At 42.9% G+C, this 24,100-nt stretch overlaps 2 protein-coding genes across 2 annotated transcripts in view; both read left to right on the forward strand.

Annotated features, from left to right (window-relative positions):
- Nucleotides 1-6,050, forward strand: part of DCAF12 (DDB1 and CUL4 associated factor 12) — a 40,663-nt gene extending 34,613 nt beyond the window's left edge. Inside the window, exons 7-9 of the mRNA XM_065878891.1 lie at nucleotides 1,281-1,443; nucleotides 3,246-3,424; nucleotides 3,948-6,050. Coding sequence (XP_065734963.1) covers nucleotides 1,281-1,443; nucleotides 3,246-3,424; nucleotides 3,948-4,106 — 501 coding nt within the window. The 3' untranslated portion in view covers nucleotides 4,107-6,050. The remainder of the gene's footprint in view (nucleotides 1-1,280; nucleotides 1,444-3,245; nucleotides 3,425-3,947) is intronic.
- A 13,451-nt stretch (nucleotides 6,051-19,501) lies between these two features.
- LOC136124581 (translationally-controlled tumor protein-like) lies at nucleotides 19,502-20,020 on the forward strand. Its single transcript, XM_065879340.1, has one exon. It carries the CDS (start codon nucleotides 19,502-19,504, stop codon nucleotides 20,018-20,020), a length of 519 nt encoding a protein of 172 aa, XP_065735412.1.
- The last annotated feature ends 4,080 nt before the right edge of the window (nucleotides 20,021-24,100 follow it).

Genomic DNA, 24,100 nt, shown 5'->3' on the forward strand with positions numbered 1-24,100 from the left:
GGCATGTGATTGCATAGTGCATGAAATTCTGAGTCTGGCCTGCCCCTCTTAAAAGTTTTTTAAAGAAGTCAGAGGGAGCCCAGCAGAAACTATGTTATCAGTTGATCGGAGTAACATGTACAGGATAATCTACGCATTTCCGTTACCCAACAATAAGAGATCTATTTCCTGTGAAATAATTAATATAGAACAACTTACAGCAATTTCATGACAGGGATACTGGCAAACTGAGTAAATTTTTATGCTCTTCAGAGAAGGTGAAAATGACTGATTAAACTAATGTCCAGAACTGGAAAAAAAAAAAAAAAAGAGGGGGTGATTCTTTCACATTGCAAAGACTTGCTGAGAGACTCCTTTAACTAGCAGTCTTCCAATCCACAGTGCATTTAAGTATTTGCTTATGGATTATTGACTATTTGCAATATTGTGAGGGCAGGAAAAACCTAAATGTTAGGAGCCATTGGCAACCGAAGATCAATTAAACTAAGATTAATCATCTCTAAAATAATCATGTACGGTATGGATTTAATTTACAGTATTTGCAAGCACCTTTTACCTAAAGTTAAACCTACCCGTGGATCGTTTGTCCTCTTCTTATTCCAGAGGCCTTTGCTGCTTATAACTTCTATGATAGACTCTTTTTCAAGAGGAAGCAGAGCTCCAGGAATTATTGATTTCCTTCGTGTCACAGCAGCCTTTGAGCTCCACTGGCCTTGCTTGGTCCCTTACGTGCAGTAGCCACTGAGGATTGGCTAAATGACAAGGATCCAGGGTTAAGGCTGATTGGGGTTACCTGGGGTTGAGCAGTCCCACGAGTGTGCTTTCTATAGTGTACAACTCCCATACAGTTGGGGAGTTAGGCTGAGGGTAGCCAGAAATCAGCCCCTTTACCTGAAGATCAGTGAGAAGGGTAGTGGCTCTTCCCAGCAGAGAGAACAGAGTGGGACCTTGGCTTTAGTGCCCTGGGGTTATCCCTGGAAACAGCCTGTGGCTTTTGGCCTTTCTCTCTGCTTCTGATTATTTAATTCGAGCTTGACCTTTTTCCCTAACTGGTCCTCTTCAGTACCTAGATCTTGTTTAGTATCATCATTCTTTCTTTCTCTTACATACGTAGGGGTGGAGCAGGATGTTATTTCCTTAATTGGTACATGTCTTTTTGTCTGTGACTTTGTTTGTCTGGTATATGAGGAAAGCCCACAGAGGTGGGCATCTAAGAACAATGCCCTGCCGTGTGCTTTCCGGTAATGCCATAGGTGCATCTCTTCTCTCTCTGTTTTCAGCTCCTCTCCACCAAACTGCCATATTGCCGTGAGAATGTGTGCCTGGCCTATGGTAGTGAGTGGTCAGTGTATGCAGTGGGCTCCCAAGCTCATGTCTCCTTCTTGGATCCACGGCAACCATCATACAACGTCAAGTCTGTCTGCTCCAGGGAGCGAGGCAGTGGTAAGAGGCCCCCATGTGCCCCTCAGGCTTACAGCTGCGTTGTGAATGGGTTTTGACCTTCAGTTTCAATATTGGTTTCCAAACAAATATAGTGATCTTTATGGAACCTGGTGGAGGTGTTTGGTGACACAGAGGGGAGATTGAATACCTGCATATGGCAGCAAAGCTTCGCACACCGCACACAAACGTGTGGCCACAGAAGCCTTTGATGGAAACCAATAGTCAGCGTATTGGTGGTTTCCTTGTTCCTCCACAGAGCCCTACTCCTTGTGGTAGTTTTTTGCTGGGCCCCTACCTGAACTATAAAATTCTTTTATGCTAAGTTATGATGTGGTGGGGTGAGGAGGATTTTACAGAGGGGCATGAGGAAACTTTTGGGGGTGATAAATTTGTTATTTTGATTGTGGTGGTGGTGTCATGGATATATACATATATTAAAACTTCAAATTGTATACCTTGAATATGTGCAGTGTATTCTATGTCAATTATACCTCAATAAAGCTGAAGAAAATTTTCAGTTTAGTTCTTACCCACTGGGTGAATTAGGCTTCAGGCCCCCCTGCCTCCCAATCTTTAATAGCATATTCTCTCTGAGGGCACCCTCATTCTTCATTGAGGAATAAAAAGAGACTTACATTTGTACTGTACTTTAAGATTTCAGAATACCTTTGTCTGACATCTCATTTCATCTTACCAAGGACCCTGTGGGAAGCAGTTTACACCCTATTTTGTAGATGAGGAGACTGAGACCCAGATTGGTTAAATAACTTGCCAAACACCACACAGGTTGGTGGGGGAACAGCCAGGGACCAGAATCCAGGTTGTCCAACTTAACAAAGTGTGTTTCCTTCTTCGTCTGACATTGTCCCCCTTCTCATGCAAAAATGTGGCTACGTTATCCTGGGAGTCCTAAAAGGCACAGTATCTTCTCTTTCAAGTAGTATTTATTTTCGTGTAGATGCTGCAGTTTTGGCCATTGTTTTAGATTTGTTTTCAGTTATTCTTGAAATACATTTCAGAACAGAGAGAATAATGTGTGTAAGGAAAGTAGTAAGGGAAAGAATAAATAGTCTTGGCCGGAATGATGTCTGCGATGAAGTTTTAAGAGATTTTGGTTACTGTTACAGGAGTAGCTTGCAAACCTAATAAGGAAATACTGATTTCACAAATATTAGTGAGCACCTCTTTTGTACTTAGAGACATCTTCACATCCCATGCACTTATCTGATCCACAGATGCAGCAGATGTATTTTCCCTGTGACCCAAAGTGATCAGGTGACTTGTCTTAAATTCACAGTGAGAGACAGTGCACCTTTGAGTGCTTCAGTTCTAGGCTGTTTGCCACTCTCATAACACACTTAATACCAGATAAAGACCTCTTGCAGTGCCATGGTAGTGGTTTTAGGTCAAATACAAGAAAGTCCTTGTTAATGTAATGATTTGTAAATATGCAGATTACCCTCAGTTTCAGTACGGGTTGGAAACATATAATGGAGAAGAACTTAGAGTTATGAAAGGTGACCTCAGAGTGAGTCGAGGGGAGGCAAGCAGGTTCAGGGCATACTTACAGTCTTGGGCCCAAAGCATCTTGGGCATCATCAGGCATTTGGTACTTCTGAGGCTTATGGGAAGGTTCCTGTTAGTGTGTGGATGAGCAGTGTGGCATCGGGGTTCTCTGGCTTGTGCGTGAGCTAGGTCTGCCTTGGGAAAGGCGCTGTGGTATTTAGGGGTGCCATGTGAACTCAGTGTCAGAGAAGTTCCGGCTAGCAGACCTGATTGCCCTTTACTTTTCTCTCTCTCAGGTATCCGGTCAGTGAGCTTCTATGAGCACATCATCACTGTGGGCACAGGGCAGGGCTCCCTGCTTTTCTATGACATCCGAGCTCAGAGGTTCCTGGAAGAGAGGCTCTCAGCTTGTTATGGGTCCAAGCCCAGACTAGCAGGGGAGAATCTGAAACTAACAACTGGCAGAGGCTGGCTGGTGAGTAAGCCCATGCCTCACATGGTTACTGGACAGTGACGGAGAAGTTGTATTCACTCTACCCACCCACTCCCACCCCCACTGACACACCACCTACCACATAGTTTTTCACTAGTAAGAGACACTCCTTGGAGCAGAGAAAGGCACTTTCCCTTGGTTTTGTTTTTGTGTCTGCATGTCTGTGGGAAAACAGGCCCAGTAAGACACACCGGTTGGCCCAGAATAACCCCCAGGTGATAATAGAGCTGGAAGGAGAGGAACCTCCCACTGAGGCTGCCAGTGAATTATGAAAGCATTTGGTTCCAGCAGTCCTGAGAAGACCTTCAGTTTGTGTAGCAATTCTTCAGCCTGCTTGGCTCCTCCCTAATGTTCATTTGGAAAAATGGGGCTCCAGCTCCCCTGAGCACCAGTCTCCTGTATAGATATAGGACCCTCTCCTCTTAAGGAGCCCAGAAAGCATTCTTGTCCCTTCTTTCCCTTTTCTGCCCCACGGCGAGTGCTCAGAGTCTCTTATTTCCCACAGAATCATGACGAAACCTGGAGGAGTTACTTTTCGGACACTGATTCCTTCCCCAACGCTGTCTACACACACTGCTACGACTCGTCTGGAACGAAGCTCTTCGTGGCAGGAGGACCCCTCCCTTCAGGACTCCATGGAAACTACGCTGGGCTCTGGAGTTAACGCCAACTAAGTCTCTCCCAGAATGCACAGAAATTCACTAATTTCCATCCTCAGTTTCCATTTCTTATTTTGATTTTTTTCCAGTGGTGTGAGTCCCTCATATTTTAGTGGGAACGCCAGAGTTTGCCTATGGTTTAGGCACTTGACAGGAAGAACCTCTGTACAGAAATATAAAGGGTTTTCTCTTTTTTTTTTTCCTTTTTTCCCTTTTGGTAAGCAGAATTTTACTTTACTATCTTTTTTCTTTCTGGCTTCTCAATCAGACATTGTTAATTCCTGTTTATATTTTTTCTTTAAGTGACACACAGTCTCCCCTCTGGCTTCTTTAGGTTGACATAGTCATTCTCACCCTTACTTCACTCTTGAGAGGTGGGGCTCCTTTATAATTATATGGTTGCTGTCAGACTTTCTGTGAAAGTTTGGGGGCTGTGTGTGTGTGTGTGTGTGTGTGAGTGAGAACTTGTGTGCCTGCGAGTACCGTTTGTCACTGAAATTATCTGGAGTGAGGATTACTGTAATTAAAATATTTATAAAAGAAACAACTATATTCACAGAGTCCAGCTTTGGGACTAGTTTTTATCTTGTTTTGTAAAGTCTAACAACACTGATTATAGGAAGTAAAAATAGAAAGGAAAACAAATCACCAGTAGGAAACCCTTTGAGTTAGATTGAAGCTTCCTGGGGACTCATGCCAGGACTCCAAAGTAATCCATCTCCCACCTGCCTTCCCATCTGTGTGTCCCCCAGGTGAGAACATTTCTGTGTATGTGTCACTTCCACTTCAGTTTCCCATCTGGTTAAATCAATGACCACTCCCCCCAAAACATCAGGGTCTCCATCCAAGATGCAGCTCTGGAGGCTACAGAAGCTTTGGTAGGACTTCGTAAAAAGAATCTACATCCAAACCTCCCTCTCCCTCCTCTCAAATAAGACCTGATCTGGTTTCTCAGGGGCCTGGAGCTGGGGGCCTCAAGTCTGCTAAAATTCACATACTCGGTCCCCTTGGCTTTGGGGAGAAACTTCTTTGCCCTTCTTCTAATCTCCCCAGTGGATTTTGCTTTTGTTTTCTAAATTGGGTTCAGTTCTGGAGGGTGGGGATGAACAGGGGATTTATCTGTGTGTAGTGAGTGCTTCCTGTGTGTAATGTTTGTTTTTCTTAGTACAGTGGAGCCACTCTGTTGGCTTAGCCCTGGGATGGCGATGAGGTGGCCTACAGCCAACAGTGGTGTGCATGTAAAGCATCTATGTGGTTAGTAATTTGTTCCTCCCTCGAGCTGTCTGTTTAGTCTGAGGTTTTTAAACTTGCAGGCAACTGACCGTGATGTCCAGTTACTCCTTGCTTTTTATGCATCATGTTCCAGATAATAGCTTTTCCCACCCACAGACTCCTCCACCATTCTAAACACATACTCTGCTTCTGTCAGCAGCCCATTCTGGGGAAAGGAAGTCATATTCCTGCACTCTGATTTCTAAGTTGCTTTCCCAGTTATCCCCCTCTGCTCTGGGAGTAAGTGGGGAGATTGAAAAAAAAGAGTGTCTTCTCCTTGGTGATGGGGGCTGGTGGGGAGGGGAGACAGCAGGTCCACCCTATCTTGCTGTGGTACAAGGCATACACCACAGGTTCTAGAATTCTCATCTTCTAACCTAGAGAAATAGGTGCTATAAAACAGGGAATTAAGCAAAATGCTGGATGCTACAGATCTTTTAATTGTCTTAATTTTTTTCTATTATTAAACTACAAGCTGTAGATTTCTTAGTTCTCACAGAACTCATTTTAAACCTACTTGTATAAAAAAAAAATCTTAAGTAGGATGTTTTGTACTGTTGCCAGACCCTCTTCTGTGATGGGTAATGCATTTGATTGTTTGAGATTTTGTTTTTAAAAATGTAGCACTTGACTTTTTGCCAAGTAAAAAAAATAAATAAATCTTATTCCAATGCAAAGTTTGAGTATGTATAGCCAAGAGACAGCAGGAAAAAGGCCCCAAATGACTGGTTGGAAGGTCAGCTTGGGGTGGTTGGATTGCTTGGAGCAGAAGAACACAGGAGTTCCCTCTAGGGTAAAGGCAGGTCAAGGGCAAACACACAAACACTAAGACCTGCTTTTGCTCCTTGTCCCCAGCCCTGGCCCAAGATCAGTTGCTCTGGAGTCCAGTTGAGAGTGGGTATGCCCGGGGGAAGTCGTGCGGTACTTGGAGAGAAAAACAGACTGAAGATGAGGGAGCGTGCTAGTCCTTGCTCTGAATCACTGTGGATGTGAGCAACGTGACCAGCTCCTCTAACATAAACTAGGGTTGGTGATAGGCCCTGTCTGCTTCAGTGGAGGGGCCCTGAGAATGACTATGATAGTGCCCTGGGAACAGTATCATTTTTTTGAAGTTGGAACCATAGATCCTAGCTCTAAGAGAGGATGCAGTGTCCATAGTGAGTGATGCTCCTCCCGGAAGCTGTTTGGGGCTGTAGCTGAGAGAAAGGCAGACTGCTGAACCCTACCACTCTCCTCAGTCATCTCTGGGAGACCCATCAGGGCTGGGCCACAGAGCCAGGCAAGCTGAATACAGCTGCCCTTAGAGACTGATTCAGAATACGACTCATACAGGCACCTCCCTATATGATCAAAGGCTGCAAAACAGGAAGGGGGAGGTGAATGAGTTGAAGCAAGTGAGAGGGCTTCAGAGGGCTGTAGAGAAGAAGAGTTACATTTGGAAAAGGACTGGAATTGGCCTTTCCCAAAATGAGATTTTCAGAATCCCCAATCCATGGAACAGTAATTGGTGTTTGCAAAATGCTCCATGGTCAAATTATTTTTGGGAAATGCAGATTAAAACAGACATGCTTCTCACAGCCTGAGGTTTGGGGTTACCATGGGACTCATGTGCATGGAACATGCTCAGAGAAAGGCGACACAGGATGTGGGAAGGGCCTGGCCTGGACCTCTGGCCTCTGTGGAATCTTGGCCCTGCTCTCACTTTCCAACCAAACTTTGCAGCGAAGTGTGTATCACAGAAGGGCTTTGTGGACTTTATGTGGTCCCTCCCTTTCCTGCCAGCAGTCCTTACTCCCAGGCCATGAAAGAACTTCCTTGTTCTCAGGTGCATGCCTCATTCCACATGGGCTGCTGGCTCCTCCCATCATCCTTTGGGTCCTTTTGCAGAAGTCTTTGGAACCTCATTTATGCCCCAGGTTCCCTCATGCCTGCCACTTCCGAAGTTGATTAGTATTAATCTGGTCCATTAAATTAATTAACTAGGGCTTCCCTGGTCCTGCAGTGGTTAGGAATCCGCCTGCCAATGCAGGGGACACAGGTTCGAGCCGTGGTCTGGGAAGATCCCACATGCCGTGGAGCAACTAAGCCCGTGTGCCATAGCTACTGAGCCTGCGCTCTAGAGCCCACGTGCCACAGCTACTGAAGCCCGCGTGCCTAGAGCCCGTGCTCCGCAGCAGGAGAAGCTACCGCAACGAGAAGCCCGCACACCACAAGGAAGAGTAGCCCCGGCTCACCATGACTAGAGAAAGCCCGCATGCAGCAACGAAGACCCAATGCAGTCAAAATAAAATTTTTTTTAATTAACTATTAATTTTCTATTAAATTTATTAGTGTTCCTAATAAAGCTAAAGTTTGCCAGTCCAGGGCCCTCTGATCCCATACATTTCCTAGAGCAGGTACCCAGGAAAAGTAAGCAGGGTGTCAAGACCCATGGCTTAGGATTGGGGGTGGTCAATCTTGTAAGATCCTATGACCCAAGTGTTTTTTTCCTTCCTTTTCAGTTGGCTGGTGTCTGGGAGACAACAATGTGGAGAGGAAAGGGGAGAAGAGGAACACTCAATGTTTCTTGCTTTTAGCCACATCTCATTTCATGCTATTGTGCTGAAATGGCTGGAAGCTTTGGGAAGGTAGAAATGTGGGCTTCTAATTCTGGAATTACTGATGAAGACAAAAGAAAGTTCAGGTTTGTTAGCTTGGTTCTCCTGCCCTCATTTCAGCTCCTCCAAAGAATAATCTAGAGAAACAAATGTGAGAAATTTGTTTCTAAACTACCACTAAAGACAGAGGTGTGAACTGAACTCAAGATGGGACTGTAAACTCATGACTCAGCTCTCCAAGACAGGTATGAGCTGTCCTCTTAAACTCCCCCTGGGTTGGGCCTCATATGTGAACACTCTTGATTAGTGTGTAATTGCCAACATCAGAATTTTTAAAAGATAATAATACTCATTAACTGAGCCCAGAGTCACATGTTTCCTGCATTTCTTGTTAAGCAGTATTCAGAGCTGTAATTAACATCCCTAGTGCTAAGAACAGGAAGAAAACAAATGATCAACTCCCATCTTAAATAAAATAAACTTCCCTTACCAGTAGCTACGTTTTACTTAGCTGGTGACAGCCTGGACAGAGGACTGGAAAAAATAATGCAGCTTCTTTTGTCTCCAGGGTCAAGGCCGTTTGTTGATGCATAGAACACTGTGCTGGGTACGTTGGCCTGAGGAGTGTGCGTTTGGGCCGTGTAATGTGTTGCTTGCCCAAGAAACATCCTTAACTACCACCACTGCAGCTCTCAGTCCCCAGGCCCTTCTGCTAGAAACACAGAATTATTGTGCCAATCACCATGCTTAAGTTCCCACCATTAGCCCTTTCTTTTTTCTTGAGGAAGGGGGATGTTATATTACCTAATTAAAGATACTAAAAAAAAAGAGAGAGAGACTTTCCTGGCAGTCCAGTGGTTAAGACTCTGCACTCCCAGTGCAGGGAGCCCAGGGGTTCAATCCCTGGATCCCTGGTTGGGGAACCAGCATGCCGCACGGCATGCCCCCCCCCAAAAAAAAAGATACTATTGCTCTTCCCTGGGGGAGGTAAATTCATGCCACCCCCAAATGCCAATTGCGCAAGGTAAGTGTGGACTGAAAGGGGAGGATATGGGCTCAGTTATAGATCTACTGCTGCTGCTCATGAGCATGACTTTAAACAAGTCTTTTCCCCTCTGGACATCATTTTTCTTTTTAATCTTATATGATGAGGACAGGAGTTCAAATTAGACGTTAGATTTCCTGGATCCACAACTATTCTAGTGGTGCAGGGAAGGCTAAGAAGATGAAGCAGTGATCCTCAAGCAGTTTGTCCTCAAAGCAGGTAAATATAGCAGGTTTGTTAAATGAATCTTATTTTCCTAACGGTTTCCAGTAAAACATTGGAAATCGTAGGTTGAGTAGTGTCGCCGCAAAATTCAAGTCTACCAGAAGAACCTCAGTGTGACTTTAATTGGAAATAAGGTCTTTGCAGATGTAATTAGGGGAAGGATTAAGATGGGCTCATATTGTGTTAGGCTAGGCCCTAACTCCAATGAGAGTGTCCTTATGAGACAGAAAAAGATATACAGGGACACACAGAGAAGATGACCTGAAGACAGGAGGAGATTGGAGTGATGCATTTATAAGCCAAAGAATGCCAGGAGCCACCAGAAGCTGGAAGAGTCAAGGAAAGAGTCTCCCTTAGAGCCTTGCGAAGGATTGTGGCCCTGTTGACACCTTGATTTTGGATTTCTGGCCTCCAAAACTGTGAGAGGATGAATTACTGTTGTTTTAAAACCACCAAGTTTGTGGTAATTTGTTTCAGCAGCCCTAGCAAATTAATATAGGAGTAGTCTAAGGAATTTTCAGATACCAATTTTTATGAAATCACATTTGAGATTTAAGAAAAACTTTTTTCTTTTATGATGATACAAAGAGGAAATATATAGTTGTGCTAAGACTTGTAAACGCAAAAATTAAAGCTCAGAACCATACTTTAATTGCTTCTGTCTGACAAACCTGTTCCTTCCAGGACCGAGGCAGTAATCCCCAAACTGCCTACCTCTGGTTGCTTTTTCCTAACTGTGTCAAACTGCCTCAACATTTTTAACTTTTACCCTAGGTCATCTTTTCACAGTGTAGACAGCAGAGTCTCAGGATGCTTTCCCATCCTGAATTTATTAGCCAATAACATGGACAGCTCTCTGCAGTCCCCCTTGATAACAGGAGAAAATAGAAGATCTAGCTAAGGCCTAACATACCTAAACTAGCTTTACAATAGAATCTGCCCTGTGCCTGCCTGTGCAGACCTGGACCTGCTAGCCAGAATGAGAAGGATGCACAAGTCAGCAGAAAAAGTCAGCATTGACTTTATTGTTCCTGGGCTACTGGTTTATTTTATTTCCTGTGGTATTTATTAGGAAGCCTTAGCCTATCAAAATGGTATTTATTGCACTGAAAAGTTATTGATTGGGCTTCCCTAGTGGCGCAATGGTTGAGAGTCCGCTTGCCGATGCAGGGGACACGGGTTCGTGCCCCCGTCTGGGAGGATCCCACATGCCGCGGAGCGGCTGGGCCCGTGAGCCATGGCTGCTGAGCCTGTGCGTCCGGAGCCTGTGCTCCGCAGCAGGAGAGGCCGCAGCAGTGAGAGGCCCGCGTACCTCAAAAAAAAAAAAAAAGTTATTGATTATATCCATTGACCCAGACTTCTGGGAATTTTAGGAAATATTCTAGGCAAGCATGCAAAGACAGACGTATAAGAATGGTTGTCGTAGCGTTAATTAGCAAAAAAACAAAAAAATGGAAGTATCCTAAGTCTATTAATAAGGAAATGGTTAAATAAAAATTTTAAATACTCTCTGGTCAATCTTATTACAGAGAGAGACCACTACATACTATGTTCCTCCTGATGGGTCACAATAGGAAGTTAACAGCATTGCCTAAGAAGTATTCTTGCCAGGAAATCAAACTTGATCTGAGTAAGCTTTTAGATCTATCAGTTCTCAGAAAATACAGTGGGTGGAAGAACATATTAATGGTAGATCAGGGATGCAAACAACCAAATGCTGAATGTAAGGAAAAGGATCTACTTTTTTCAATAAACAACTAGCACAAAAAAAGGGAACTATTGTGTATTAAGGGAGACTTGAGACAGGCGTAGAAAACAAATGTAATGTGTAGAGGGTGTTTACATTCTCATTCAAAACAATGTAACTGAAAAATATAATCAGTGAGGGAATTCCTGGCGGTCCAGTGGTTAGGACTCGGCGCTTTCACTGCCGGCCTGGGTTCAATCCCTGGTCAACCCCACAAGCCACACGATACAGCCAAGAAAAAATAAAATACTATTTAAAAAAAAAGGTAATCAGGGAAAACATAACACTGACTGGGTATTAGATAATAGCAAAGAATTACTGTTACTTTTTCTAGGTATAACAATGATACCTTGATTATGTTTGTTTGTTTGTTTTACTGATTATGTTTTTTTAAATCTTACCTCTTAGAGATATTTTATTTACAGATGAAATTACATGATGTCAAGGTTATGTTTTAAAATAATCCAGAGGGGGACTTCCCTGGCAGTCCAACGCTTAAGAATCTGCACTTCCACTGCAAAGAGCACGGGTTCAATCCCTGGCTGGGGAACTAAGATCCCACATGCCATGCAGTGGGGCCAAAAAAATACTAATAAATAAATAATCCAGAGAGTTAGATTATTTTTATTTTTTTGGCTGCATTGGGTCTTCATTGCTGTGCACGGGCTTTCTCTAGTTGCGGCGAGTGGGGCTACTCTTTGTTGCGGTGGGCAGGCTTCTCATTGCATTCTCTTGTGGAGCGCAGGCTCTAGGCCCACAAGCTCAGTATTGTGGCTCACAGGCTCTAGAGCGCGGGCTCAGTAGTTGTGGCGCACGGGCTTAGTTGCTCCGCGGCATGTGGGATCTTCACGGACCAGGGATCGAACCCATGTCCCCTGCCTTGGCAGGTGGATTCTTTTTTTTTTTTTTTTTTTTTTTGGCAGGTGGATTCTTAAGCACTGTGCCACCAGAGAAGTCCCTAGATTATTTTAAAGAGGTAATTTTATAATTGTTGAAGCTGCAAGATGGGTATATGGGGGCTTATGATGCTAGTATTTCTAATTATGTAATGTTAGAATTTTTTTATAATAAAAGTTTTAAAAGTGGTATATAACAAGTAAATATATATGTAGTGACATAGGATGATTATAACATAGAATATATTATTAATTAACAAAGTTATAAGCCAGCTTCTAATGCAGGATCTCTTGTAAAATTCATACGTATCTACATTTAGGTACAGGAAAAATCTAAAATGTTATCACTAGAATGTCAGTAGTGGGTCTCTTGGCAGCAGAGTTTCAATGATTTTTTTAAATTAATGAATTTATTTATTTTTGGCTGCGTTGGGTCTTCGTTGCTGCGTGTGGGCTTTCTCTAGTTGTGGCGAGCAGGGGTTACTCTTGGTTGTGGTGCGCGGGCTTCTCATTGGGGTGGCTTCTCTTGTTGAGGAGCATGAGCTCTAGGCACATGGGCTTCAGTAGTTGTGGCACACAGGCTCAGTAGTTGTGATTCACAGGCTCTAGAGTGCAGGCTCAGTAGTTGTGGCGCACAGGCTTAGTTGCACCGCGGCATGTGGGATCTTCCCGGACCAGGGCTCGAACCCATGTCCCCTGCATTGGCAGGTGGATTCCTAACCACACTGCACCGCCAGGGAAGTCCCTCAATGATATTTTTTTTATTCCTTTGCTTATCTGTATTTTCTAGTAGTGTCACTTAAAATACACCCTCCCAGTTTTTCTTCAACATGTGCTGGTTGTGAATAAGAAGTTAGTAGTAAAGGAGGAGAGAGAATATCGATTGCTCCTTTGCTCAAAAATCCTAGAACGAAAATTCCTCACTTCCCTTTCCTGGGGTACAAACATCCTGCTTAGGCCAGCCAGCTCATCCAATCCTCTCAATTCACACAGCACTTCCCTTTCTCAAGATTGCTCACCACCAACTCCTCCTGTCAAAATCTTTCAAGGTGTAGTTCAGGACCTAACTCTTTTAGAAAGTCTTCTATGATCACACCCTTCCTCAGGGAGCCCTGTTTTTCGGGGTCTTTCCAAGCACAAGCAGGAATATGATCGTCCCCAGAGCCCCAGAATCTTCTGGGGAGACTGAGAAAATTCCTTTGGGCCAATGAATTCATCATGAGCCCAGTAGGGGGAGCCAGAACTTACTTCCCAACCTCTGGAGGCACCACCCCTGTATAAACAAACTCCATATGGAGTGTGATCAAAGATATGCACAAAACACTTTTTTAAGAAGGGAGGGAGGAGAGGTAGGCAGGGCTGTAGTGTAATGTTAAGTCTTAAAGGAGGTCTTTTTGTTTTGTTTTCTATAATGAACTTTTCAGAGTGACAATCCTTGAACCAAGCTCCCCTATGCATTTATGTACAGATTTGACTTACAAAAATATATGCACACAATTTCTCAAAAGTGTGTGTGTGTGTGTGTGTGTGTGTGTTGTTTAAAGCCAGATAGACCTTGCTGTTCAAGGAACAACAGGATGTTGCCAGGGCATCTCCAAATTCAATAAACTGAGCATTGGTTGGAGGAATTAGGTAGGAGGCAGCTTGGAGAAAGAGCACTGGATCTGAGGTTGATGTTCCTAGTTGTATCCTGTCTCTAATCATTAACCAGCTGTTTGACTGTAGACTGAGTCTCTCTGGGCTGATTGTGAACTTCTGCGATAAGGGATGTGAAGGTGCTTTGAAATAGGGCGCAACTGTGAAGGATTCGTAGAGCTCCCAACAAGCTGAGCCATCTGCTGAGATTTCACAGTCCCTGGAAGATGGCCAACCTCCCTCACTTAAACTCAGTCCAAATAGTTGCGACTATGGGACAGCCAGGAGCATGGGAACTAGCTGGAGTTAACTTGGACAAAAGGATCCAAGCCTTCAAGCGTCCAGCCAGGCCTTTACCCAAGCTAGAACTAGGGGCCCCTTTACACTTCCTGGTTGCATCCTCCCCTTTTAACCACAGAGAGGTGAGAGGTTTAGCCAGGCTGCTCCTGCCGGAGGGAGCCATGTGTGGCTTTTCCCTAGGACACAGGGGACCTGAACAACCGTAGAGAGAGAAGCTGAAAGCTGGGCTCCTTGAGTCATTGTTGGGATGCAGCTTCTCTAAGAACTCTGCTAGAAGCTGAGCTGGTAGAATTGGAGCAAGGCCTCAAGGAAAGAGATGTTTTTAGAAGTGGCCACTGCTGACCAGGGTTAGGGCACGATGAGCATTAGCTCTGCCCTGCAGGCAAGGCCCCAGCATCTACAGGTCCAGTTTGGGTTCATCTATGTTTGGAGTCAGGTGCCGATTTGTGTTTTCTCTGAGCTCTTACCCCTCTTTCTGCACTATTTGTAGCTGACTGTGGCTACAGTTGGGGACAGTAGTTTTCTGCAGGGGCTACTCCTCAACAGAACATGTTCAGGCCTGCAGGAACTGGCTTAACTTGCTTTTGAGAATCTTATTAACTCCACCCCAGACTCCTTTGGCTTCAGGGAAGAGAGGTATAAGAGTGGGAGAGGAGGAGACAGGATACAGCCAAAAGGAACTGTGAAATCAGGAGATGCCTGCAGAAGTAACTTTATTCTGAGGAAGGAGAAGGTTCCCTAGGTCTCCCTGAGCTTCCACCAAACTATCTCCTCACACGTCCCAGGACAGAGATGCCAGCCCCTCTCTCCTATAGTTGGCATCACTTTTTTTTTTTTAACTTTTTTTTTTTTGTGTGTGGTACGCGGGCCTCTCACTGCTGTGGCCTCTCCCGTTGTGGAGCACAGGCTCCGGACGCGCAGGCTCAGCGGCCATGGCTCACAGGCCCAGCCGCTCCACGGCATGTGGGATCTTCCCGGACGGGGGCACGAACCCGTGTCCCCTGCATCGGCAGGCAGACTCTCAACCACTGTGCCACCAGGGAAGCCCTAGTTGGCATCACTTTTGATTCTCCAGGAAGTCGCCCTGGTGGAGAAGTCTTCCCTGCCCATCAGCATCATGCAGGTCTCCAGGAGGAGTCATCTACGGTCAGGCCTCACCCTTTGCAGACTAGACTTGGATTCCTTGAGGGCAGGGCCTGGGCTGTTGAAAGGCTCTCCGCCAAGTCTGTGTGGGTTAGGCACTGGGCTGAGGAGCAGAGCAGCCCCTGGAAACTTCCATCCACCCAGCTAGTCTTCTACTTCCAGCACTATATGACAGCTCAGTGTCCTAACTTGGAGCTTTCTTGACTCCTGTTGTATCTTATGTTCCTGACAACTTGCTGTGTTGCACACTTTAAGGCCAAATTATGGGGCATGAACAGCATTGTTTGAAATTTCAGTGAATAGAATGGTGATAGGTTGCTTCCTTGTAGCCTCCAGATCTGCTTTCCACCCTCCCTGTTCAGTGCCTCAGTTTGGTCTTTTATCAACAGACTTCCTTGCCCTCTGGCTTCTAGTTAGGTTCAGCCAATGGAGGCTAAAAGTGGGAAAAAGAGGGATGTGAGATTGTTTATTCCCCATCATACACCCCACCTTCCTAAAAGCAGGGTCTCTGCAGACACCTTTCATACGCTCTCTGCTTCCTCCCTTTGTCCCCTCAGGTCCCATAGTGATCAAGTTTCACACTGTCATTGGCCCTGGGGTACTGCATCATTTCTTGTTGCTTTTCCTTTATTAAACTCTGAATTATCCATCTGTTTATTTCTGGGACCCTCATAGATAGGACAAGTGCCACTGAGATATATGAATTACCACCTAACCTAGCTCTGTCACATGTCTGTGGGACCTTGACAAGTTACTCAACCTCTCTGAGCCTTGGTTTCTTCATATGTAAAATACTGCAGCGAGAGGAGGTATGCTCTGAGGTCACTTTTCAGTTTAGAATCTTTGGTTCTAAGGTGATAAGTGTAGGTCTTACAGAATTTAACCAGGAGAATATGGGTCTGAATGGAAAAATATGTAAAATTATTCCATTGGGCATTTGGGAGTAGGGGTTACAGGAGTTACCTCAGACTTAAGAGTTGGTAGAGGAAAAGGCAAGAAATACCTCCACCTGTGCTGTATGTGTATTTATTTTAAACATGATCCTTTCTGAGAAATTCTCCAGACTTGTGGTAGGAATCAGCTCTTATTTTGTCTTCAGCTCTGTTTGTATTTGTCTTCTTTTGTTAGAAAATGTAGGAAAAATCTCTTTCTCTTGGTGTTTTTTTCTCTACTTCTAATATTCTATTTCTATTAACCTAGTCTCTCTCTGTATTTGTTTTCTTCTTTTTATTACTGTTTCTCTCCATTAAAACAAAGAAAAGAGGGACTTCCCTGGTGGCACAGTGGTTAGGAATCCACCTGCCAATGCAGGGAACAGAGGTTCAAGCACTGGTCCAGGAAGATCCCACATGCTGTGAAGCAACTAAGCCTGTGCGCCACAACTAGTGAGCCTACACTCTAGAGCCTGTGAGCCACAACTACTGAGCCCACGTGCCGCAACTGCTGAAGCCCTCACGCCTAGACACCGTGCTCCACAACAAGAGAAGCCACCGCAATGAGAAGCCCGTGCACTGCAACGAAGAGTAGCCCCCGCTCACTGCAAGTAGAGAAAGCCTGCGTGCAGCAACAAAGACCCAACACAGCCAAAAGTAAATAAATAAATAAATAAAATTTTTTAAAAAAACCAAACAACAAAGAAAAGAAAAGAAAAAAAAGGTATTCCCTTCAGTACCTACTTAGCAGGGGAGAATCAGAAAGTTCCTAAACAAAGGCTCCTGGCAGGCATCCAAATGAAGCAGTTCAAACTGACCAGCACCTGGAGCTGCCAGTTAAAGAGTTGCAAATGCTGGAAATTTTTGGCTCAGGAAGAGTTTTCCCAGGCTGAGATCAAGCCTGACAATTTTAACTTTCCACTTTAGACTGAATCCACTTTGGAATCTACCTGGCTGTCTCTCACACCACTCAGGTGCCTTGTACCTGTGATTTCAGGAATAGAGCTTAAAACCCAGAGAGGGAGGCTGAGATTTCTCTGTAACTGGAGTCATAGAAGGCCCTAAGATTTCTAGAGCTGGAAGGACTTCAAAGATTATTTGTAACAAAACCTCTGTGTTTTACAAATACAGGAACTAAGATGCAGAGAGAGGAAGGGTCTTGCCCAAGGACACACAGTAAATTAACAGCAGAGCTATTAACAGTTAAAAGGTACAAGATGCCACATATTAACTCCTTTAATCCTCATAACAACCCTATGGAGACAGCATTAGTAGCACCTTCTCATTTTACAGATGAGGAAACAGTCCCAGAGAGGTAAAGAACTTGCCTGCACTGAAGTCTGTGTTCTCCACTACTTCAATCTACCGCCTCCAAGGATGATGATGTAGCTTGATGTAGCCTGTGGCTTGAAATATGGTGGGAATATTCATGTCACAGAAATCAGCAAATACTACAAATCAGCTTGTTTTGTTGATTGTCACAGTTTAAGAAAGTGATGAAGGACTTCCCTGGTGACGCAGTGGTTAAAAATCCACCTGCCAATGCAGGGGACATGGGTTTGATCCCTGGTCCAGGAAGATCCCACATGCCACAGAGCAACTAAGCCCATGAGCCACAACTCCTGAGCCCGCGTGCTGCGACTACTGAAGCTTGCATGCCTACAGCCCATGCTCCACAACAAGAGAAGCCACCGCAATGATAAGCCCACACAGCACAATGAAAGAGTAGTCACAAGAGTAGCCCCCACTCGCCACAACTAGAGAAAGCCCACACGCAGCAATGAAGACCCAAGGCAGACAAAAAAAGTAAAATAAAATATAAATAAATGAAATAAAATAAAATTATTAACAAAAGAAGAGAAAGTGATGAAGATGCCGAAGCACGGGGAGATGCAGGGACCCCCTTGAGAGAGATGGGAGGATCAATTTCAACGAGTTTCCAATATGGATCCCATTCTCTCTCATGTGTAACCTTTAAAATAAACTCCTTTTTTCTTAAGTCTTCCCCGTTATCAATAAAAGTGTGTGTGTATGTGTGTGTGTGTTTAGGTATAATTTATATAAAATGCAGAGATACTAAAAATTCAGTTCACTGAGTTTTTACAGTGTTTACCCCCAGGCAACCACCACTCTAAATGAGAGAACATCCCCATCATTCCAGAAAGTTCGTTCAAGCCTCTAACCAGTAAAATTTCCACCATGGCTTCCAACCTGCCCTCCCCCAGCCATTTTCTGATTTCTTTCATGTATATGGTATTTCAGTCTTCCAGTTGCTCAGGCCAAAAACCTTAGAGTCATCCTTGACTCATCTCTTTCTCTCACACCCAACATCCACAGTGTTTCCTGTCAGGTAGATTTTCAAAATATATCTAAAATCTAACTGCTTCTCATCAACTCCACTGCTGCCTCCTTGGTCCAAGCCACATCATCTCTCACCTTCTGACCGGTCTCCAGCTTCCTTACCTTCCCAAGCTCCTCCACTCCTCATACAGTCTGTTCACACAGCTGCCTGAGCAATCTTTTAAAAATGTAAATTCAGATCATGACACCACTCTGTAAAACGCTCCAATGCTTACCATCTCTCAGAGTAGAATCAACCTCAAGTTCTCTTCCGTTGTAAGGTCGTCTCCAATTTTTGGATCTCAATCTACTGCTCCCTGCTGGCTTACCAGGCTCTAGCCAGACCAGCCTCTTTGCTATTCCCAGAACACACAAGCACATTCCCCCCTCACAGACTTTGTCCTTTCTGGTTCTTTTTTTTAAATCAGCTCGTGTGTGTGTGTTTTATATTTATTTATTTGGTTGCATTGGGTCTTAGCTGCAGCTCACCAGCTCCTTAGTTGTGGCATGCTAACTCTTAGTTGCTGCATGCTTGTGGGATCTAGCTCCCAGACCAGGGGTCAAACCCGGGCCTCCTGCATTGGGAGCACAGAGTCTTAACCACTGCACCACCAGGGAAGTCCCTATCCTTGCTGGTTTTGAAACAGGAGAGAAGGGGCAGGGCACAACCTTTAAAAGAATGACATAGAGCCTCATCCACCAGAGGGCAGACAGCAGAAGCAAGAAGAACTTCTGCGACCTGTGGAAGGAAAACCACACTCACAGAAGAATAGACAAAATGAAAAGGCAGAGGACTTTGTACCAGATGAAGGAACAAGATAAAACCCCAGAAATACAACTAAATGAAGTGGAGATAGGAAACCTTCCAGAAAAAGAGTTCAGAATAATGATATGAAGATGATCCAGGACCTCGGAAAAAGAATGGAGGCAAAGATTGAGAAGATGAAAGAAATGTTTAACAAAGACCTAGAAGAATTAAAGAACAAACACCTAGAAGAATTAACAAACAGAGATGAACAATACGATCACTGAAATGAAAAATACACTAGAAGGAATCAATAGCAGAATAACTGAGGCAGAAGAACGGATAAGTGACCTGGAAGACTGAATGGTGGAATTCACTGCCTTGGAACAGAATAAAGAAAAAAGAATGGCTTTTCCGCCCACTCCCCCCTCCCTGCAAGTGCCTCTTCTGCTGCACTGTGCTCTCTCTGAGCTCTGGGCTCCTACTAAGCTAGTGCCACCGTTGTCTCCCTCCAGTCGCCATCATGATCATCTACCGGGGCCTCATCAACCATGATGAGATGTTCCCTGACATGTACAAGATCCGGGAGATTGCGGATAGGCTGTGTCTGGAGGTGGAGGGGAAGATGGTCAGTAGGAGAGAGGGTAACATTGATGACTCGCTCATTGGTGGAAATGCCTCCTCTGAAGGCCCTGAGGGCAAAGGTACTGAAAGCACAGTAATCACTGGTGTGGATACTGTCATGAACAATCACGTGCAAGAAACCAGCTTCACAAAAGAAGCCTACAAGAACTACATCAAGGATTACATGAAGTCAATCAAAGGGAAGCTTGAAGAACAGAGACCAGAAAGAGTAAAACCTTTTATGACAGGGACTGCAGAACAAATCAAGCACATCCTTGCTAATTTCAAAAACTATCACTTCTTTATTGGTGAAAACATGAATCCAGATGGCATGGTTGCTCTGCTGGACTACTGTGAGGATTGTGTGATACCAAATATGATTTTCTTTAAGGATGGTCTAGAAATTGAAAAATGTTAACAAATTTGGCTGTTTGGATCTATCACCTGCTCATCATAACTGGCTGGCTGCTGCTTTTCATCCACATAAAAGCAGGACTTAGACAAATGGGACTGATGTCAACTTGAGCTCTTCGTTTTGATGTTGATTTGTTTGGGGCGGAGGCACTGTTTTTGAGGAAAATAAAAAAACATGTAGGTTGTCTAAAATGAAAAGAAAAAGGAATATAAAGAAATGAAGACAGCCTAAGAGACTTTTGGGACAATATTAAACACAACAACATTCACATTATAAGGGTCCCAGAAGGAGAAGAGAGAAAGGACCTGAGAAAATATTTGAAGAGATTATAGTCGAAAACTTCCCTAACGTGGGAAAGGAAATAGCCACCCAAGTCCAGAAAGCACAGAGAGTCCAAGGCAGGATAAACCCAAGAAGAAACATGCCGAGACACATAGTAATCAAACTGAAAAAAAATAAAGACAAAGAAAAATTATTGAAAGCAACAAGGGAAAAATGACAAATAACATACAAGGGAACTCCCATAAGGTTAACAGCTGATTTCTCATCAGAAACTCTACAAGCCAGAAGGGACTGGCACAATATATTTAAAGTGATGAGAGGGAAGAACCTACCACCAAGATTACTCTACCTGGCAAGGATCTCATTCAGATTTGACGGAGAAATCAAAAGCTTTACAGACAACACAGGGAGGTGGGGTGGTGGTGTGATGAATTGGGCGATTGGGATTGACAGGTATACACTGATGTGTATAAAATTGATGATTAATAAGAACCTGCTGTATAAAAAAATAAAATAAAATTTTAAAAAAGAGAACAGATGAAAAGCCAAAACTGATTATTTTATTCCTAGTGACATTTTATATGTTAAATAATTATTTTATAAATTTTTCAGTTGATTATATTGGATTTGATAGGAAAAAAAAAAAAAGCTTTACAGACAAGCAAAAGCTAAGAGAATGCAGCATCACCAAACCAGCTCTACAACAAATGCTAAAAGGACTTCTCTAAGTGGGAAACACAAGAGAAGAAAAGGACCTACAAAAACAAATCCATAACAATAAAGAAAATGGTCATAGGAACATACATATCGATAATTACCTAAAACATGAATGGATTAAATGCTCCAACCAAAAGACACAGGCTTGCTGAATGGATACAAAAACAAGACCCATATATATGCTGTGTCCAAGAGACCCACTTCAGACCTAGGGACACATACAGACTGTGAAGGGATAGAAAAAGATATTCCATGCAAATGGAAATCAAAAGAAAGATAGAGTAGCAATACTCATATCGATAAAATAGACTTTAAAATAAAGAATGTTACAAGAGACAAGGAAGGATACTACATAATGATCAAGGGATCAATCCAAGAAGAACTAACAATTATAAATACATATGCACCCAACATAGGAGCACCTCAATACATAAGGGAAATGCTACCAGCTATAAAAGAGGAAATCAACAGTAACAGAATAATAGTGGGGGACTTTAACACCTCACTTACACCAACGGACAGATGATCGAGGCAGAAAATTAATAAGGAAACACAAGCTTTAAATGACACATAGACCAGATAGATTTAACTGATATTTATAGGACAGTCCACCTGAAAACAGCAGATTACACTTTCTTCTCAAGTGCACATGGAACATTCTCCAGGATAGATCATATCTTGGGTCACAAATCAAGCGTCTGTAAATTTAAGAAAATTGAAATCATATCAAGCATCTTTTCTGACCACAATGCTATGAGATTAGAAATGAATTATAGAGAAAAAACGTAAAAAACACAAACATATGTAGGCTAAACAATATGTTACTAAATAACCAAGAGATCACTGAAGAAATCAAAGAGGAAATCAAAAAATACCTCAAGGCAAATGACAGTGAAAACATGACGATCCAAAACCTATGGGATGCAGCACAAGCAGTTCTAAGAGGGAAGTTTATAACCATACAAGCTCACCTCAAGAAACAAGAAAAATCTCAAATAAAAAATCTAACCTTACACCTAAAGCAACTAGAGGAAGAAGGACAAACAAAACCCAAAGTTAGTAGAAGGAAATAAATCATAAAGATCAGAGCAGAAATAAATGAAATAGAAACAAAGAAAACAATAGCAAAGATCAATAAAACTAAAAGCTGGTTCTTCGAGAAGATAAACGAAATTGATAAACCTTTAGCCAGACTCATCAAGAAAAAGAGGGAGAGGACTCAAATCAATAAAATTAGAAATGAAAAAGGAGAAGTTACAACAGACACTGCAGAAAAACAAAGCATCCTAAGAGACTACTACAAGCAACTCTATGCCAAAAAAATGGACAACCTGAAAGAAATGGACAAATTCTTAGAAAGGTATAAGCTTCCAAGACCGAACCAGGAAGAAACAGAAAATATAAACAGACCAATGACAAGCAGTGAAATTGAAACTGTGATTTAAAATCTTCCAACAAAGAGAAGTCCAGGGCCAGATGGCTTCACAGGTGAATTCTATCAAACATTTAGAGAGGAGCTAACACCCATCCTTCTCAAACTCTTCCAAAAAATGGTGGAGGAAGGAACACTCCCAAACTCATTCTACGAGGCCACCATCACCCTGATACCAAAAACAGACAAAGATACTACAAAAAAAGAAAATTTCAGACCAATATTACTGATGAATATAGATACAAAAATCCTCAACAAAATACTAGCAGACAGAATCCAACAACACATTAAAAGGATTATACACCATGATCAAGTGGGATTTATCCCAGGGATGCAAGGATTCTTCAATACATGCAAATCAATCAATGTGATACACCATATTAACAAACTGAAGAATAAAAACCATATGATCGTCTCAATACATGCAGAAAAAACTTTTGACAAAATTCAACACCCATTTATAATAAAAACTCTCCAGAAAGTGGGCATAGAGGGAACCTACCTCAACATAATTAAGGCCATATATGACAAACCCACAGCAAACATTCTCAATTGTAAAAAACTGGAAGGATTTCCTCTAAGACCAGGAACAAGACAAGAATGTCCACTCTTGCCACTATTATTCAACATAGTTTTAGAAGTCTTAGCCACGGCAATCAGAGAAGAAAAAGAAATAAAAGGAACACAAATTGGAAAACAAGAAGTAAAATTATCACTATAGATGACATGATGTTATACGTGGAGAATCCTAAAGATGCCACCAGAAATCTACTAGAGCTAATCAATGAATTTGGCAAAGTTGCAAGATACAAAATTAATGTATAGAAATCTCTTGCATTCCTATACGCTAACAATGAAAGATTAGAAAGAGAAATTAAGTAAACAATCCCATTCACCATTGCAACAAAAAGAATAAAATACCTAGGAATAAACCTACCTAAGGAGGTAAAAGACCTGTACTCAGAAAACTATAAGACACTGATGAAAGAAATCAAAGATGACACAAACAGATGGAGAGATATACCATGTTCTTGGATTGGAAGAATCAATACTGAGAAAATGACTCTACTACCCAAAGCAATCTACAGATTCAATGGATTCCCTATCAAATTACAAGTGGCATTTTTTACAGAGCTAGAACAAAAAATCTTAAAATTTTTATGGAGACACAAAAGACCCCAAGTAGTCAAAGCAGTCTTGAGGGAAAAAACGGAGCTGGAGGAATCAGACTCCCTAACTTCAGACTAAACTACAAAGCTACAGTAATCAAGACAATATGGTACTGGCACAAAAACAGAAATATAGATCAATGGAACAGGATAGAAAGCCCAGAGATAAACCCACACACCTATGGTCAACTAATCTATGACAAAGGAGGCAAGGGTATACAATGGAGAAAAGAGAGTCTCTTCAATAAGTGGTGCTGGGAAATCTGGACAGCTACATGTAAAAGAATGAAATTAGAACACTCCCGTCATACACAAAAATAAACTCAAAATGGATTAGAGACCTAAATGTAAGACCAGACCCTATAAAACTCCTAGAGGAAAATATAGGAAGAGCACTCTTTGACATAAATCACAACAAGATCTTTTTTTTTTTTTTGCGGTACGCGGGTCTCTCACTGTTGTGGCCTCTCCCGTTGCAGAGCA

This window comes from Phocoena phocoena, chromosome 6 (genome assembly GCF_963924675.1).
Source record: "Phocoena phocoena chromosome 6, mPhoPho1.1, whole genome shotgun sequence".
NCBI classification, from domain to species: domain Eukaryota; kingdom Metazoa; phylum Chordata; class Mammalia; order Artiodactyla; family Phocoenidae; genus Phocoena; species Phocoena phocoena.

Excerpts from the sequence above, each read along its gene's own strand:
- LOC136124581 (XM_065879340.1), top strand. The coding sequence starts at position 19,502 with ATGATCATCTACCGGGGCCTCATCAACCATGATGAGATGTTCCCTGAC.